Source organism: Taurulus bubalis (assembly GCF_910589615.1).
Source record: "Taurulus bubalis genome assembly, chromosome: 4".
Lineage (NCBI taxonomy): Eukaryota > Metazoa > Chordata > Actinopteri > Perciformes > Cottidae > Taurulus > Taurulus bubalis.
This window is the reverse complement of record NC_136592.1, coordinates 32,986,854-33,003,499: the sequence shown is the minus strand read 5'-3', so window position 1 is coordinate 33,003,499 and position 16,646 is coordinate 32,986,854. Positions and strand designations below refer to the sequence as shown.

General features: G+C 46.0%; 3 protein-coding genes across 4 annotated transcripts in view; 1 reads left to right on the top strand and 2 right to left on the bottom strand.

Moving 5' to 3' along the window:
- ralgapa1 (Ral GTPase activating protein catalytic subunit alpha 1) overlaps positions 1-1,326 on the bottom strand; it is a gene marked incomplete at its 5' end in the record, with an annotated part of 57,323 nt that extends 55,997 nt beyond the window's left edge. The window contains one exon of the mRNA XM_079217211.1: positions 1,221-1,326. Within this exon, the coding sequence (XP_079073337.1) occupies positions 1,221-1,326 (106 nt within the window). The remainder of the gene's footprint in view (positions 1-1,220) is intronic.
- A 703-nt stretch (positions 1,327-2,029) lies between these two features.
- Positions 2,030-6,331, top strand: brms1la (BRMS1 like transcriptional repressor a). Of its 2 annotated transcripts, XM_079217217.1 has the most exons (9): positions 2,030-2,120; positions 2,806-2,964; positions 3,311-3,401; positions 3,582-3,709; positions 3,797-3,876; positions 3,980-4,076; positions 4,214-4,303; positions 4,442-4,506; positions 4,615-6,331. In XM_079217217.1, the coding sequence occupies exons 2-9, from the start codon at positions 2,826-2,828 to the stop codon at positions 4,711-4,713; spliced, it is 789 nt and encodes a 262-aa protein (XP_079073343.1). In that variant the 5' UTR covers positions 2,030-2,120; positions 2,806-2,825; the 3' UTR covers positions 4,714-6,331. The 2 variants fall into 2 exon arrangements, with proteins under 2 accessions (XP_079073343.1, XP_079073342.1); XM_079217216.1 differs by having other exon boundaries at positions 3,582-3,876.
- Positions 6,332-7,192: 861 nt separating this feature from the next.
- mia2 (MIA SH3 domain ER export factor 2) lies at positions 7,193-16,068 on the bottom strand (the record flags this gene model as incomplete). Its single annotated transcript, XM_079216843.1, has 23 exons — positions 7,193-8,333; positions 8,413-8,602; positions 9,114-9,166; positions 9,276-9,410; positions 9,704-9,862; positions 10,156-10,269; positions 10,347-10,432; positions 11,159-11,226; positions 11,558-11,654; positions 11,831-11,932; positions 12,022-12,092; positions 12,183-12,250; positions 12,347-12,437; positions 12,535-12,696; positions 12,908-13,030; positions 13,180-13,284; positions 13,408-13,479; positions 13,624-13,734; positions 14,256-14,327; positions 14,632-14,720; positions 14,837-14,858; positions 15,055-15,186; positions 15,967-16,068. The coding sequence occupies 23 exons, from the start codon at positions 16,066-16,068 to the stop codon at positions 8,113-8,115; spliced, it is 2,445 nt and encodes an 814-aa protein (XP_079072969.1). The 3' UTR covers positions 7,193-8,112.
- Between the last annotated feature and the right edge of the window lie 578 nt (positions 16,069-16,646).

Below are 16,646 nucleotides of genomic sequence, written 5' to 3'. Positions count from 1 at the left end.
TAGGAACCTCAACATGAATGTAGTCACGGTGTAGACAGCATCCTTCTCAGAAACAGGGACTTTACACTCTTCCTGCTTTCACTCTCGGTTTCCTAAATTGGGGCAAAGGTAAACAATGTATTTGAGGGGAGGGTCTTGTTTTATGATAAAGGAAGTTGGTCAGTCAGTTTTATTAAGTGAATACTTATATGGTACTTACTGATAGCACTTTGTGGTTTAACTTTATTGAAGAAATTGTACTTTCTTGATTCTTGTTGTTCTGAGTTTGTACTCATTGTTGAAATGCACTTATTGTAAGTCGCTTTGGATAAAAGCGTCAGCTAAATGTAATGTAATGTAATATTGCATGAACAACAACTGACAACAACCAGATTGTTGCTGTGCTGTTGTCATTGACCCGGCTTGATCTCTACCGCCCATGTGCATTTACTTCAAACGGAGGTCTGGCACCACGGTGGTCAAAACGGTGTGGTTTGCTATTGTTCTGAGAAGTCCTTCTCAAACAATGTGACGGAAAGTGTGTTTGTGTGTCTCTGTGATTGCTATCAAGGTCTTGTACTCTCTCTCTCCCTCTCTCCCCTGGATGGAGCTCTTACAATAGAAACAGGAAGCTGAGCTACTGTACTGGAGATAAGAGAGGAAATAGTAGAGGCTGTTTCCCTTTCCAGTCAGTGTTTGAGGGTGAAAACACACACACACACACACACACACACACACACACACACACATCACTTATTAATACCCATTGCCTCACCAACCCCTTTCCTATTCTACAACACAATCAAAACACTGCAATTGGCATGAAGTGGAACACATCTAAACACAAGTTTAAAAACAACAACACACAGCATTTGTCACATCCCAGGTCTTTTACACAGCACTCAGGCTCACCCCTGCAGAAATCACAACAGCCTGACTAACAACGTTATTACACGGTAATAAAAGCCATTTAAAAACCTGACAGCGTAATCAAACTGCCACCTGCACACAGTGTGAAGCACGCCTTTAAAGCCTCGTCCTCTCAATAGAGGATACAGCGAACCTCATTTACTTGTAATATATATTTAGACTTTTCGCACAAACAACAAAGCTCATTACTCGTTAAGTTTGTCATTTAAACAATCTGTTTACATACAAGGCGACTTTGAAAGTCGTGACGTTTGAGATGGGTTTGGTGCGGCATCCCCCACGTAAACGCCTAATAATGACTGCTAACTTACCGATGACTATTCTGAGATGCTTCAGCCTCGTCAACACGTCCTTCTTCGGGTCCAACACTTTCTGCGTGGACTTCTTAACGTCCCCGTGAGGCTTTTTGGAGAACATTCCCGGGGCTGGCGACGCAAAGAGCGCGACGGCAGACGAGCAGGGAGGCGCTAGCTGGGTAGCCGCTCGATCGGTCTTAGCTAGCGTTAATCTTCCAAGTGTAACGGAATAATGGGCGCTGCTCCCGGGTCAGTTATTAGCAGCCCCCCGCGACAGCGCGGAGCATTTCAGTGCGTGAATGTGGTTGTCGCATTCTGCTTGAAACTGAGACGAAACGGGTAAAACGCAGCGGGGAAAAGCATCCATCCATCGCACCCGAATGCTCCTCCCTTCCACCACAGTCCGCAGCCTGGAGGCTAAAGCAGCTAGTTAGCATAGCTAGCTAGCTGTTCACTTAGAAAACATCATGGCGGAGGAGGGAGGGGGCGAACCAAAGCAATGGATGCCAGAGAAATCCAACGGCAACACGGTTCAACAATAAGCAAACTCTGCTTGTGTCATATACAACACGATGTCATATAATAATGTGACATAATCGCAATATATTTCTGACTCCAACAGCGTTTTCCATTTTACTGGCACTAAAGTTGTAAACTAATTTCGATAGTTCTTCCTCGCTCGAGCGACAGGGCTGATGGGTAACGTAGTTTGCAGCTGATCGTTAATCCTGAAGCGGCGAGAACATTGGTGACACATAAAAACTACAACTCCCAACACAAATAAAATGCGCCCTTCTGAGATTTGTTTTTAGCTTAGCTGTGTACTGAGTGGGTACGAGTGAAATTGAGGGGGAAAAAGAGAAAAGTTAAAGCTTCTTTTGCTTTTCTTTAAACAATCTTGTGCCTCCCCATCTCGTGAGTTACGGTTTAGTGTTTAGCTTCCTTGTTGATAAATTGTTGTGACAAGTCGTGCTAATGTTTCTTGCTATCTAACGCTAACTATACTGGATAGCTAAAATGCTAACGTAATGCTAACTTGACGTGTTGTCGTTTGTTATTGTTTATTTATCTCGTACGGGGATTACAATTAAAATAAAAACACATTAAATGTCCTAGTCAATTAAAATCTCTTTGCTTGATGAACATTGAACAGCTAATCTCAAGCAATGACGTTATATTAAAACCACCTACCAAGAGGGGTTCATTCTCAATACAGATTCATGAATAAATAAATATGTATAATACTTGAGTTGGAGTAGCATTTCGGTGGCTTCCCCACATCACTACCTGCATTTGGTAAACAGCAATGGGGTTATTACCATAGGCTGGGTATAAGGTATTACAAATGGATCAGAAAAAAACAGAAAATGTGGAAATATTTCGGTAATCAACGAATCTCGATGATGAACTCATACTTGCTTTGAGTTACTTGCATACTTACTCTTGAGAGGGGTTTTCTCAAATCATACCCGGGGAAAGAAACTATGTTCCGCAAGTGGGTTCTGATTATTAGTAATCCCTTTGAACTGCCAGGTCACTTCAGTTGTTGTGCCTAAAGAAGAAGAAAAAGCCTGACATTGTCTCTGTCCCACACTACCAGTCTGCCGTTGTCCCGCTGCCATGCCAGTGCACCGTGACCGGGAGAAGAAGGAGAGCACAGCGGAGGAGATGGAGGTGGAGGAGCACGAGCAAGATGCGTCCAGCTCAGAGGACGAGGATTCTGACACCACCTCCGTCTCCGAGGATGGAGACAGCTCGGGTATGATTGATTTTTATTTATTTTTTACAGTAGAAAATGAGCATAACTTTCTTATTCAAATTATCTTAAGGATTGCCATTGAAAGTGACATTATTTCAGTGTGAGATTCTGATTTAAAGTAGTTCCTGTCAAAAGTTTGACTGGACGTCCCCACGCTATGAGTCGTCCGTCATTCAGACGCTGCTTATTTGAAAAACGTTTATGGCTGGCAGACATATAACCGAGTAGAAATATGTCTTCCTTCATCCCGATTCATAGCTTTATAATAATTGACCTAGAGGTGTGTGTGTGTGTGTGTGTGTGTGTGTGTGTGTGTGTGTGTGTGTGTGGCTTCATCATGTTCCAGAAATGGACGAGGAGGACTGTGAGCGGAGGAGGACGGAGTGTCTTGATGAGATGTCTAACCTGGAGAAACAGTTCACAGACCTCAAAGACCAGTGAGACAGAAATAGATTGCTTTTTTTGTGAAGTTCATCTCATTGATAGGATTTCGTTGGAGTCACACCCGTGTGTGTGTGTGTGTGTGTGTGTGTGTGTGTGTGTGTGTGTGTGTGTGTGTGTGTGTGTGTGTGTGTGTGTGTGTGTGTGTGTGTGTGTGTGTGTGTGTGTGTGTGCAGGTTGTATCACGAGCGTCTCAGTCAGGTGAACAGCAAGCTGGGAGAGGTGGAGGCCGGCCGGGCGGCGGAATATCTGGAGCCCCTGGCCGTGCTGCTGGAGAACATGCAGGTCCGCACCAAGGTGGCAGGTAAACTGGGACACGCAGACACACCCGGGACCCCTGACACACTCCGGCCTCCTTTAGTCACTCCGTCATTCCCTCCGCTTTTATCAGGCATCTACAGAGAGCTGTGTCTGGAGTCTGTGAAGAACAAGTATGAGTGTGAGATCCAGGCGGCATGCCAGCACTGGGAGGTCAGACACACACACACACACACACACACACACACACACACACGTGTATGCTTATGTGTGTTACAGTCTTTTGCTCATTATGTCAATGCTTCTGTGTGCGCAGAGCGAGAAGCTGCTGCTGTTCGACACGGTACAGAGTGAACTGGAGGAGAAAATCCGAAGACTGGAGGAAGACCGACACAGCATAGACATCACATCAGGTGACCCAGTCGTGCGACCACATACATTTTGAATCGCGGAGGCAGAGACGCGCCACACGCATTCCGTGCACCGCTGAGCGCTTCGTGTTCGACGCGTGCGCACAAACGTTTGAATCCACCGCTCTCTCTCTTCTTAGAGTTGTGGAATGACGAGTTATCGGGGAGGAAGAAGAGGAGGGACGCTCTCAGTCCGGACAAGAAGAGGAGGCGGCCTTCGGTGGTGTCTGATATCCTTCTGTTGTTAATGTCCTCCGTCACTGTTGACACCACTTGGCATTCGTGCTGCTCCTATGAATCCCAAATGCCGGTGTCTGGACGCGTCCTTGTGTTCAGCTCCGTGTGGCGCCGCCCTTAACTCTGCTCACGCCCATATATCGTCTACATGCTGCCCGACTTGGACATCCTGGAGGACTGGACGGCCGTCAGAAAGGTGACTTTGGCGTCGGAGCGTGTGCGTGTGCGTGTGTGTGTGTGTGTGTGTGTGTGTGTGGGCATCTATTAACAACAATAATGTGTGTGTGTGTTTGTCGTCTTCCAGGCCGTGGCTACGCTGGGTCCCCACAGAGGGAAGGCCGACTCCGACATCCCCGTGTTCCCGTTCAGACAAGACAGAAGCAGGCCCATTCTCAACTGCTGAGGAGCACACACACACACACACACACACACACACACACACAGTCGCACAATACAGAGCGCACTCTAAACACACGACTGCACATTTTCCTCTTGAGTCGTTCCCACAATGCACTGCACCCATCAGCTGAACTCTCCGTGCCGACACGCAATCGGGACTCGCGGGTTTGAATCCATTCAACAAGACAACGAGGGCGCCGCGTCGACCCGTTTCAAGAGTCGTGTCGGCTGAAGTGTTCGTTTCATTTCATCTTACAAATTAGTTTGAGGCGGTGTGGCGAGGCTCCAGATCGGTGTTGTTTTCAAGGTGTAGAATCCACTGGATGCATCCACAGCGAAACCAAATCAGACGGCTGTTTTCCTTCAAAGTAATTGTCACATTTTGGATTGAAAATGTTTGATAGCATCGCCTCCCACAATCTGGTGTTTGGTGAGAGGGCCGTAGTGTTTGTGCATTAAGGCCCAGTGTTGTCCGAGCTTGAATTTATTCGGTGCGTTAAAACAGCTGAGTTGAGTGGGAAACGACTGAAACCTGGCTTTGCGTCCGGCTTTGATTGCAGCAGTGTCAACATCCAAAGTACAACGCAGCCTAGATTTAGTAAACAACGTCATTTGACTGCTCTTTTTTTTTTTTTTTTTTAGGAATTGTTAGCAGCACTGTATTCAACAGCTGTCAAAGTTTTATTCGGGAAAAACTGGAGTATTCAAACCAGGAAGTTACACTCAGTGACGAGGTCCAGCAGAAGCTCTGGTTTCACTGCTCCTCCTTTTAATGTCTATAATTGTAAGCGTTGAGATTTTTAATTCTCAAATCTAGAAGGTTTTTGACAAAGCTTCCGTTGACACGAGGAGTATTTCCTCGTGGTTTATATATATGAACCCTGTGACCAGACATATTTAACATTTTTGTACTTTATTTTTTAAATGTGTATCCGTTCAAATGTCTTGTCTGTGACTAATAATTACTTTTACGTTGAGGTGTTTTGAGTAGTTATCTGGCAATCATGTGCGAGTCGTTTGTTTAATTCATTGTTGTTGTTTTTTGGCGGTGCGTCTTTCATTTTTTTAACAGTTACAGCGTGGCTGCAGGGATTTAATATTTAAATTCTCCCGAACCATCCAAATGCAATTTATGATCAGAATTCCAGGAGGTATTGTATTTCTAATGGACACTGACGGATTGGGACGTGAACTCGCCGCCCTCAAACCGCCGGTGGACTTCTGTTTATCACCAGTGAGCGGTGATGAGAGCCATCCAGACCTTATTAATTACAACAATATCACTGCATACTGGTGTCAGCAATGCAACCAGTCATGCTTACCACATGAACAAAATCATTAAAAAAAAAAAATCCATAATAACTGAGGGACAAAAGGTGACTAGTTAAAGCAGGCATCACTGATCCTCTCCTACATCTACCTCTTCTTTTCTCCGTACGTCTGCTCACTCTTTAGAGAACAATCCTCGTTTTCATGATTGCTCGTGAACGTGAAAATGCTCACATCTTCACGACCCTTCTGACGAGCTGAGCCGCTGCACCCCGCCTGTCGCACCCCGCCATTGAATCTTCAGACTTGTTGTCAAATGCTGCGTCAGCCACATTTGTGTTTTTCTTGTTGTCGACGTGGGTTTTACAATAAAAAGTTGTTTTATAAGCATGTTGTGGCGTCTCTGTTCACGGTGTTTAGCGCTTTGATGGATGATACTCAGAGCCGTCGGTGCAAGTGGGGTCTGTAGTTTAGGGAGTAGGCTCCCTATTAAGAATTACATATTTAGTCGTTACACAGGGAGTGGATGGAAAGCATGGACATGAGAAGAACATCTACGGATCTACTATACAGAATGGACCTCTTCTCACAAGGTATTTATAAAGGTTCATACCTTTTGAAGAGGTCCATTCTGAAATCCTGAGCTCGACAGTTCAGTTAACGTTTCCCTTTGTCTCAAAGAATAAAAGCGTACCGTCACATCTTAATATTAACTCGTTACGTCTCGCTGTGCTGCATCATCTGTTGTTTTTGTGCCTTAAGTAAAAATAACTTTTAAAAAGGTGTCCGTGCACATTTTGTTTGCCTGTGACAGCTTTGTATTTAAAAGTCTCCCAGAGGCCCCGCCCCTAAAAAATAAGGTGTAGCTCTTCCAATTAGTCACGTAATTAGTTAATTAAAATCCACCTGTGTGCAGTCTACTTGTCACACGACCCGTGAAGCAGCGTTAATGACTGCTCTGTTCCTTACTGAGGCAGAATACAAAGACCCAGGAACTGGTTTGCCTCCGTAAAGGAGCCATCATTATTGTAATTATTAGTCACTTATGTTTCTCCTGCTCTGACATGTTGAAATCAGCATGGCACCTGGAATACTTCAACTACAATCAATGCTTCTGATGTTCCACACAGCCATGTAGAAAACTAATCACATCCCGTTGTTCTCGGACAACGAATTAAACAGAAACGCAGTGAAAGACGGAGCTGTTGTCAATTTGACAGTCTTTATTCATCTGTTGTTAATTCATAATTATTTTTACAAAATTCACATGGGTGTCGTCTTCCAGTCCGTCCGTCTCCCGCTCTGTGACTTCCTCATCGAGTCACAGCCTAAACACAAGCGGCTACTAGGAGACACTTTTTCCTTCTTTTCCTTAAGTCGAGTCCCTGTAACACAGTCCAGAGCACCGTTTCTGAGCGGCCGCCGTTTGAAACGACAGCTTTGTTGACGGAGGCGAAGTCCTTCGAATCCCACAGGAAAGTCCAGCGACGCAGTTTATTCCTACTTTCTCATTTGACCTCTGAGGAATATTTAGAGTTCAAGATCACGTCAGTTTAGTCGAGACCTGAAGGGAACGGATTTAGATGGAGCCCGATCTTGGTCGAAATCCACGTAGATGCTAAAAGGCCAGTTTTTTTTGTTATTTTTTAAAATGACAGCAGGAGCCATTTCTCTTTCTGTGCCGTCGGGATGAAATGGTCACTGATGCAATGCGTAAAACCAACGATTCTCTGCCACATGAAGCATTTCAACCTTTGAGTGACACTCAAAACAATTCTGGCATTCCACACACAGACACACACAGATTAAGCTGCTGTGATCCTGCTGCTGACACGGACTCCACAGCAACAGGAACTGCTTCACAGGGAAGATGGCTGGATGATGAGGGCAGAGCGGGAGAGAGAGCAGAAGCAGACGGACAGCAACAAAGTGGGCTGATGAAGGCTGATGGTTGTCCCGGCGGTAACGCCCCTTCATTAGATAACACCCCCCCCCCCCCCCCCCCCCGGCTAACATGTAGGCGTTACAGAAAACAGAGCGATGGGAAACAGCCACCTGCCCAACCGTCCCATCGACCGCCGAGTTCAACTTGAACCATCGCCATCGCAGCTCAAGCGGAAGACCCTGGCGAGGCTCAAATGGCGTCCTCGGGCGAGGCCGTGTGCTCCTCTGGCGACTGGCTGTGCGGCGGGGAGGGACCGGACTGCCGAGGAGGGAGAGGACCCATGGAGGGGTGTGGGGGGCCGTCGAGCAGAGGGGGGCGCATCAGGGGAGCGTAGTGAGGGCGAGGGCCAAGGGGCCCGCCGGGGGGGAAACGAGGAGGGAGCATCATCCCGGGAGGGGGAGGAGCCCACACTGGAGAAAAGGGGAGAGAGGGTCAGATTAACCGATGGCGTGAAGAGACAACATGGCGCCAAAAAAAAAGGGTGCTTACTCGGCATCATGGGAGGGCCTGCGGGTCCCCTGGGCGCGTAGAAATCATGAGGTGGCAGTCCATAGGGGGCTCTACGAGGAAAGGGGCCGCTCAAGGGGCCCATCGGAGGGCCACCCATGGGGCCCATCGGAGGGCCGCCACCGATCCTTGGATCCGCTTCAGGGGGAGTCCGTCGATCCCCAGGACCAGACTGGTGACACAGATATAAACAGGGTTCATACACATTCTGACCAATGGATCTCAGGACTTTTCCATGACTTAAACATTTAGTGAAATCTGGGTGTAAACAGTAAAAAGTGAGTAAATGTAGTATTTAAACGAACAATGAGAACACAAAGCATACAGTAAACCTTAAATGACTCAAATGAATGAGACAATAGTTTGATTACAAGAATAAACATTTATATAGATGCCTGTATGTATGCCTGCTTATATTTTGAGTCTTTCTTTTCAAAGCATATTAATTATTTCAAACTCAGCTTAAATGAACGTCATGAACACATGAATATAACACATTTACATGACTTTGACTAAACTTTGGGGATTTCATTTTTTTCAAGGACTTTTCCAGGCCTGGAAATAACCATTTTGAAATTCCATGACTTTTCCAGGTTTTCCAAGACCGTAAGAGCCCTGTATACAAATATTTCAAAAAGGTGATAACTAACAACCGATCCACATACACACACACACACACTCACCTCTCTGTGGTCCAGGTCACCCGGCCCGTGGCTGTTTTCTCTGTAGGAGCCGTCTGCATGGTCATAAACACAGGAAATGAGCAACAAGCTGTTCCTGAGTGTGGTCTAGATATTAACAGTGCAATGAGGCGACGACACGCCGCTTATGCAGGGTTGACTCACCCGCCATGTCTGCAGGGTGAGGGGCACCCGGGGGGAGACCCCTTGGATGGAGCGGGCCGAAAGGAGGCAAAGGGCCCAGAGGTCCTGGCGGAGGTCTCCTGTACATCGGACCTCCTGGTTCTGGGAACATGTAGCCTAAGACACAGACACAGGGTGAGCTAGAAAGAACACGCTAAGATTTGATCAGTATTTTACCAACATATTGTGTCTGAACAAAACCAACGTGTGTATGGTGTGACAGTGAGTTTTTTTAAAGTAATCTAATAATGACCATGAAGATTTTTCCCGCCCATACAGTAAAATAAATTTTAATCCTCGATCTGTTTAGAGGCAGATCAGGTTGCGTTCCGTCTCATTTCAGAAGCCGACGACCCACCAGACGTTACTGATTCACTCCGTGTTTTTCTCTTTGTCTCACACACACACACCTGGGGGTCCTAAGGGCCCGGGGGGGACCGGGGGTCCAGGTGGGGGGCCCCTTCGATCTCTCTCCCATGTCGGAGAGATCGAGCCGCTGTCTGAATGAGGACCGCCGCTCTGCTCCAGCTCTCCTTGGCCACCTGGGGGCTCCACTGGACCACGAGTCACTGTGAAGGAAAGGGACAGTACCAGGGACAAGGAAGGAGAGAGAGAGAGAGAGAGAGAGAGAGAGAGAAAGGGAAGAAGTGGAGTCAATCAGAATAAACCGATGCTATTTTAAGACATCATCACGTGATTAACGTTTAAGAGTCTACAGTTGATCATGCTACAGCCGGACAGTCTTCTCCAACATGCTGCAAGCGTTTACTGGTGGTCTGATCTGGTTCAGTGTGCAGCCGCAGCCGGGTCTATGTATGTGGATTGTGACTGTGTGTGTGTGTGTGTGTGTGTGTGTGTGTACCTCTAGGAGAAAGTCGAGCAGGTGGGCCGTCCATTAATGTCGGAGGAGACAGAAAAGGTCTGGTTTCAGATGCAGGTCGACCCAGCGGAGATGGACCGTACGGGGACCTTTCAGCTGAAAGGGGGAAGCGCAGTTCAGTGAGAGATAAGTCAAGGAACTGTGTGTGTGTGTGTGTGTGTGTGTGTGTGTACCTCTGAAGGGCAGCGGCCGAGCCAAGCTGTCCAAGGCGTAGGGATCTTTGTCGAGGGCGTCTAGTTTAAACTGTGTGTCAGTCAGCCTGTGAACAAACAACTAAAGTCAACAAATGAGAAACATTTTCTGGACCCAGAATATGTACACAGTATATAAAAAGAAAACAGATGAAAACATGGCAAACATTTCTCCAAAGTGTGTTTTTTTTATTGACTCATGAGTCACAAACTATGTTCGAGGAGAACAGAAGTCGTTATCGATGCACGCCTCAAAGCCTCAAGAGCCTCAAGAGCCCATTGACGAAAACAGGAAGTGTACCTCGCAGAGCACGGGAGTTGCAGGTCTACTGTTTATTTGTGTTATTGTGCAACTATCTAAAAAGGAACTAAAACACCAAAGTCACACAGTAACACCCGCAGACTAACTCATCGAGGCCGCGGTAGACTCCCGTGTTCTGCAAGATAATATGACTGTTTTTGTCAAAGGGAGTCTGGTCGCTTTGAAGCCAACAGAGAGAAGGCTCCAGTTCTCTGTTGGAAAGGGCCGTCTGAAAACAAGGTAACGCTCGAAAACATTCTGAATATAGCGTACACTTCAACCGACATTGATTTTCCTTTCCTGAAATAGGTTGTGCTGCTGATCCTCAGCCACAGCAGAACATTGCTCTCCTCCTGTGTGACGTTACTCCGCCTCTAGGCGACGATGGATGAGTTCCTCATACAACCCCAACTTCAAAGCGTCCGTACTGTCCCTTTAACCGCTTGTTCATTTCATTAAGTTGGGGTTCGGGAGTCAGTTACTATCTGCTTACTTCTGTCTAAAGAGGGCGTTCTCTCTCCTGATGTCTGTGAGGTCTCGGTCTGCTGCTCGGGCTGCCAGCTGAATAAAAACAAAAATCAAGCCGAGATCAGAAACACAACACGAGTATAAGTGCACAACATTAAGATATGTCATTTGAATGCGGCAATGATAGGTTAAGAGATCTAATGTCAGAGTAGTGTGTGTGTGAAAAAGTGGTGAAGCGGTATGACGAGAGTTCAATAATGCATGATTTAGTGTGTGTGTGTGTGTGTGTGTGGTGCAGTGACAGAAAATTGAAAAAAGACAATTACAGCCACAACATCAACTGAATCTATTGGGCTATAAAAAATAATATGCTTTATTTATTTATTTATTTATTTATATATATATATATATTAATTTTACTAACCCAGTTATTGTGAGCCTTCTTCTCGTGTGCCGATATTTGAGTCTGGTAAGACTGTTTGGTTTTCTCCAGCTCCTCCTCCATCTCTCCCGCTCGCTGTCTGAAGGACAAAAAAAAGGCAACGTTACGGGTGAGACTCTACGGCCAAGAGACTCCACGGTAGAGACTCCACGGGTGAGACTCCACGGGAGAGACTCCACAGGCGAGACTCCACGGGCGAGACTCCACGGGTGAGACTCCACGGGCGAGACTCCACGGGTGTTCCCCAGCGGCTACCTGTAGTTGCCGAGCTCCTCCATGGCCAACGCAATGTTTTTGTCCGCTTTATTCAACTTCTCCTCTTTCTGCGTGCGCTCCTTCTCCTCCACAGTCAGCAGCCTGCGAATGCACACGTTCATCAGCATCCCGTACGCCTGCTATAACTTCTCCACGCAATAATAATGTACCCCCACCACGCGGGTCCGTACCTGTGCAGCTTGAGCTCATTCTCTTGGTACATTTCTGTCATGATCTGGAGTTTCTGTTGTAACCTTTGGACCTGTGAGGAAATGAACCCGAAAGCAAATAAGTGTGGAACAACCATATAATAAATAGAATGTCCCACACAGGCTTAGTTGAGGGCGGCTACCTGGTCTTGGTACTGCTCAGAGTCCGACTGCAGAGATAACTTCTCGTTGTCCAGCTCCTTGATCCTCACTAGAGAGGAAAACAAACAAACATTACTTCAGTGCCATGTCAGGTCTCTGCGCTGGCATCATGGAGTGTTCTGTATCAGACAACTAAATGACTCACCTTGCAGGTCTTCTTTTGCTTTGACTTCATCGTTCAGCTTGGCAAACAGTCGGTCCTTGTCTTCGTCTACTGATTTGAGGTCTGCGTTCAGCTACACGAAAACACACGCTCAACATGTCAGCAGGTGTTCCACATGCAGCGATGGTACATATGAATGTCTGGTTGCTAGCTCCATTGAATTAAAATACCTTAGCAGCGTAGATGAGTTTCTGGACTTTCTGGAGATGGCCCAGTGCGTCCGTGACGTTCCCTTTCCCGTTGGACGTCTCCTTCTCTCCTCCTTCCTCACAGCCCTCCTCCTCCAGGTCCGAGTCCCAAGCTTTCATCCTCAGCAGCCGATCTGTCAACGACTGGAAGCGCACACACATTTGACGTCAAGCTAATATCTGACAAAAAGTGATGTAACCAAGCCCCTCTATCAACTGCATCCGTTTGCTGCCTTCTTCTGTGGTATTTCCCCGAGAGTCCCATTATTTGAAACCAAGCGTTTAGCAGAAATCGCAAGGTATCACACAGCATGGAGCCATAACACACTGTAATGAATGCCGGAACCAACCGTACCGTGAGGCGCTCATCCTTGTTGGCCACATCCTGCAGCATCGCGCTGTGGGCCACTTCGCACCTGCTCATGTCCGCCTCCAACTCATTCACTCTCTCGGCCCATCCCTCCACCTGCTGCCTCAACTGAGAAGAGAGGTAACGGGGCGGATGAAGATGTAAAGAGTAAAGAACCATGACTCTAGTACAGTATGTGACTGGATGGACTGAGTGGAACAGACTGGCGAAGCGGCACTTTCAATTCCACCACGTGCTTTATGTGCCCAGCGTCCTACCTGAGCGTTGCTCTCCTGCAGCAGGGCGTTCTCCTCTCCAGCCGTTTCCAGATTCCTTTGCAGTCTATCACTGTTCATGCTGTACACCTTCAGAGTGGTTTGTGCCTGGAATCAAAACGGGCAGCGATGAATTTTAAACACGGCGAGACAGCGCAAAGGAGGGAAAGAGGAAGCAGCAGGGGAGAGAAGAGGGGAGGAGGACAGTGAAGAAGGGTTAGGTAATGGTACCTGCTCTTCTTGTGACTGGAGCTCTCTGGTTTCTTCTTCAGTGGTTTTCATGCTCTCTTCAAGCAAAGCTAACTGGAAGGAAAAGCAAAAATAGATAAATAAATATATATCTCTCTCAGTATCACACTAATGCAATGGATTCCTATCCAAATATAATTCTTGATAAAGAATTGAAGATGTTACAGCTCGTATCATCGGTAGTGTGTGTGCTCCTACCCTTCTTTCCTGCTCTAGCCTAAATTCCCTCTGCTGGTCCAGTTGATCCTTCAGCTGTTCCAGATCCCCGTCCATCTTCCTCTTAGCATGTTCTAATTGTCTGGCTTTGACCTGGAGGAGCAAGAAATCAAAGTTCAAGAGAGAGCAAAAGAGCCGGAGAATGTGGAGGGAGCACGGAAGTCGAAATGTGATAGATCACTCAATCAAATTTGGGGAGGCAGTTCAAAAGTTTTCTTTACCTCTTTCTTTCAGGAGTAACACACCATTACATTTGCCAGAGGGCCAGAAACATCATCAACTCAGAATTAATAAGAATTCTGCTCCATAACTGCTGGAAGTGTAAACAAGCAACTGTTTGTCCATACAAAGCATCAACTTGATAGGTGATGATGTGTCAATGTCGTGTTTACAGATGGTTTCTGCTGCCCCAAGTGGCCAAAATAAATCTGTATATAAATCAGTTATTGCAGGTTTCACTTAAGACAAATGGGTAAAAAGCGCAAACAATAAAATACATTGAAAATCTCAGCAGGTTTTTTTTTTTTTTTTTAAAGAGTACCAACTGACTAAAGTTACATCTTATGAACAACAATAGAAACTGTGCCGAAGTTTTTTTTCTCCCTCTGCCTCACCTCCAGATGATCTGACTTTTGAGTTTGGGCCAAGACACCGTTGTCCCTCAGCGTGCTCTCCAGGCCATCGTACTGCAAATGAAACACAATGAGGAAATACATCTGAGAAGCAACACTCATGACAGCCATGACAGAAATAGTGCTTTTGTGCAGGATTCAAACGTATGTTCATAACTGTCTTTCATAGCTTTGCAATGGGAGAGTTTATTCTGTTTTATCCCCACATTTCAGACAACATGCGTAAGACTCTGCATCTTGTAAATCTGACTATTTTCACGCCATGAAAATTAAAACATATGATATGAATTTGGCCTCAGTTGGAAACAGCGTTGGGTCAGACAGGCTCTGCCACCAGCCAGTAAGCACCAGTACCAACCTCTTGTTGACATTTGCTGAGCGTCTCAAGGACTTTACACTTCTCGTCCAGCAGCTCCGCCACCTGCTCAGCCATCCTCCGCTCTTTACCTGAAAAAGAGGGAATACAAAGCTTATGAAGACAATCAAATATTTTCTAACATATCTCTGCTTACTGAACAGTGTCCAGAGAGGTTTAGCGATGTGAATAAGTGGGGAGAACTTACTTCGATATATTCTGCTTTTGACCTATGAAGAAAAGAAAATTAAAACAACAATGATCACAGAGTGAAGAGATTAATCAGTTCATAGATTTGCCGACTGCATATGGAACGAGTGGTGACTTTGTGTCCATGTTTAAACCAACGCCACCATTAGAAATGAACACGCTGCATACAAGATCTTTGTGCAGTTGATGCGTATAATATACATGCTGTGTGCTTACAGAGCTGTAACATCTGCAGGTGAACAGCAGCATCGTCACCAGCCCCACCAGGCTGGAGAAGATGACTGGTTCCCATGGCACCCCGTACAGGTCCGGCCCGGGTCTGATGTCATCAGGCAGCGACGCCACAACCTGAAGGCAAAGCAGAGGTCTGTTTGTTTTGGGAACTGGTTTCAGCCAACAAGAGGTGTGATCCTTTGGTTCGCTCTATTTAACCATGATAATTAGTTACTGTGGTTATAAGAATTGGCTTCTCAGTGCAGAAGGACTGCCCTGCAAACTAGTTCTGATCAATTGCGGTGAATGAAATGCAAACATTGCAGATGGGGTCAAGCAGCCTGGCAGTCAGAGACCCAACAGCTGTTACTTCAGTAGGTAGAGCTTCTTGCATTCATCAAACGAGCCAAACAACCGGCTTACTTCATCTCCAAGTAGTCTCAATATTCTTACAATTGTCCAACGTATGTACATTTAGATCGTATTAGTATGTATTGCAAGTTGTAGCCTTGAATACTCAGCTTTCCTCCACAGCTGTTAATTACCAACATATACACACACACAAATAAAATTAAAAAAAAATCCATATTTTTAGCAGGAAGACAAAAAGCAGGAAAGCGCAACACCTGATCAGATCTCCTAATGCTACCACCAATTCAGCCGCTAACGCTAGCTAACCATTACTAGCTAACTGGACACTTCAAACACGTCTGAAATAAAACGACTCAGAAGCTCAACGTAGTCTTGACAGCTGGTTAACAGCAGTGACCCGATCACGTGCAATCAAACACGAACTGTACAAACTCAGATGTGTACTCGGCAATAACACTGAGCTGTTTTCAACACAATCCGCTACGTTATGTCAGCTGTGTCGGCTAGTAGGGAAATGCTAACGAAACCTGCCACATAACGTACATCCTTCACTTTCTCCACGGCGATGCTGTAGTAAGCCTCCGCCGTCGCCTGGAAGTCGACCGCTTTGCTGGCCGACAGGTCGCTCGCCGTGTGTTCCGACATTTCCAAATTATCTCATTTGCTTCTTGTTTTAGTGATAGCTGTCATTTAAAAAATAAATACAAACAAACTCGACATTAGGGACACAAATTGAAGCCGTCAACCGGGCTGGCAGCGATTTCACATCCTTTTCACAACACCGACGCTCCAGACTGGACCAAGTCACGTTTCACGTCGTAGGGGTGGCAAGATGTTGCATTGGCTCTCAAAACTCCTCGTCTAGATTTCACTGAATCATTTTTTCTTCATAACATATCAATATATGTTTTATAACATATATAAATAATTAATTAATACATATACATTGATTTAAACACTCACGGGGTCATGTAGATATATGTACACCCCCGCCAGTGTCGTAAATGGTTCACTCACAACGTCACCAATTGTAAAACGCCACACTGGCACATCGGAGCACTTTTAAAGTGACACCAACACAAACAGGTGTCACTACACCTAAATGGAAAAGTCTCAATGTCGTTGAGTCTTTGATAATCTCCCGAAAAAAATAGCATTATCTTTTTAAACTTAGCACGTAATGTTTTTCGCACAAATTCCATATTTCTCAAGCAGTTTACGAC

Coding starts and splice junctions, on each gene's coding strand:
- brms1la (XM_079217216.1), top strand. CDS start 2,826: ATGCCAGTGCACCGTGACCGGGAGAAGAAGGAGAGCACAGCGGAGGAG. Junction 2,965..3,310: donor CGAGGATGGAGACAGCTCGG/GTATGATTGATT, acceptor ATCATGTTCCAG/AAATGGACGAGGAGGACTGT. Junction 4,304..4,441: donor GCGGCCTTCGGTGGTGTCTG/ATATCCTTCTGT, acceptor AACTCTGCTCAC/GCCCATATATCGTCTACATG.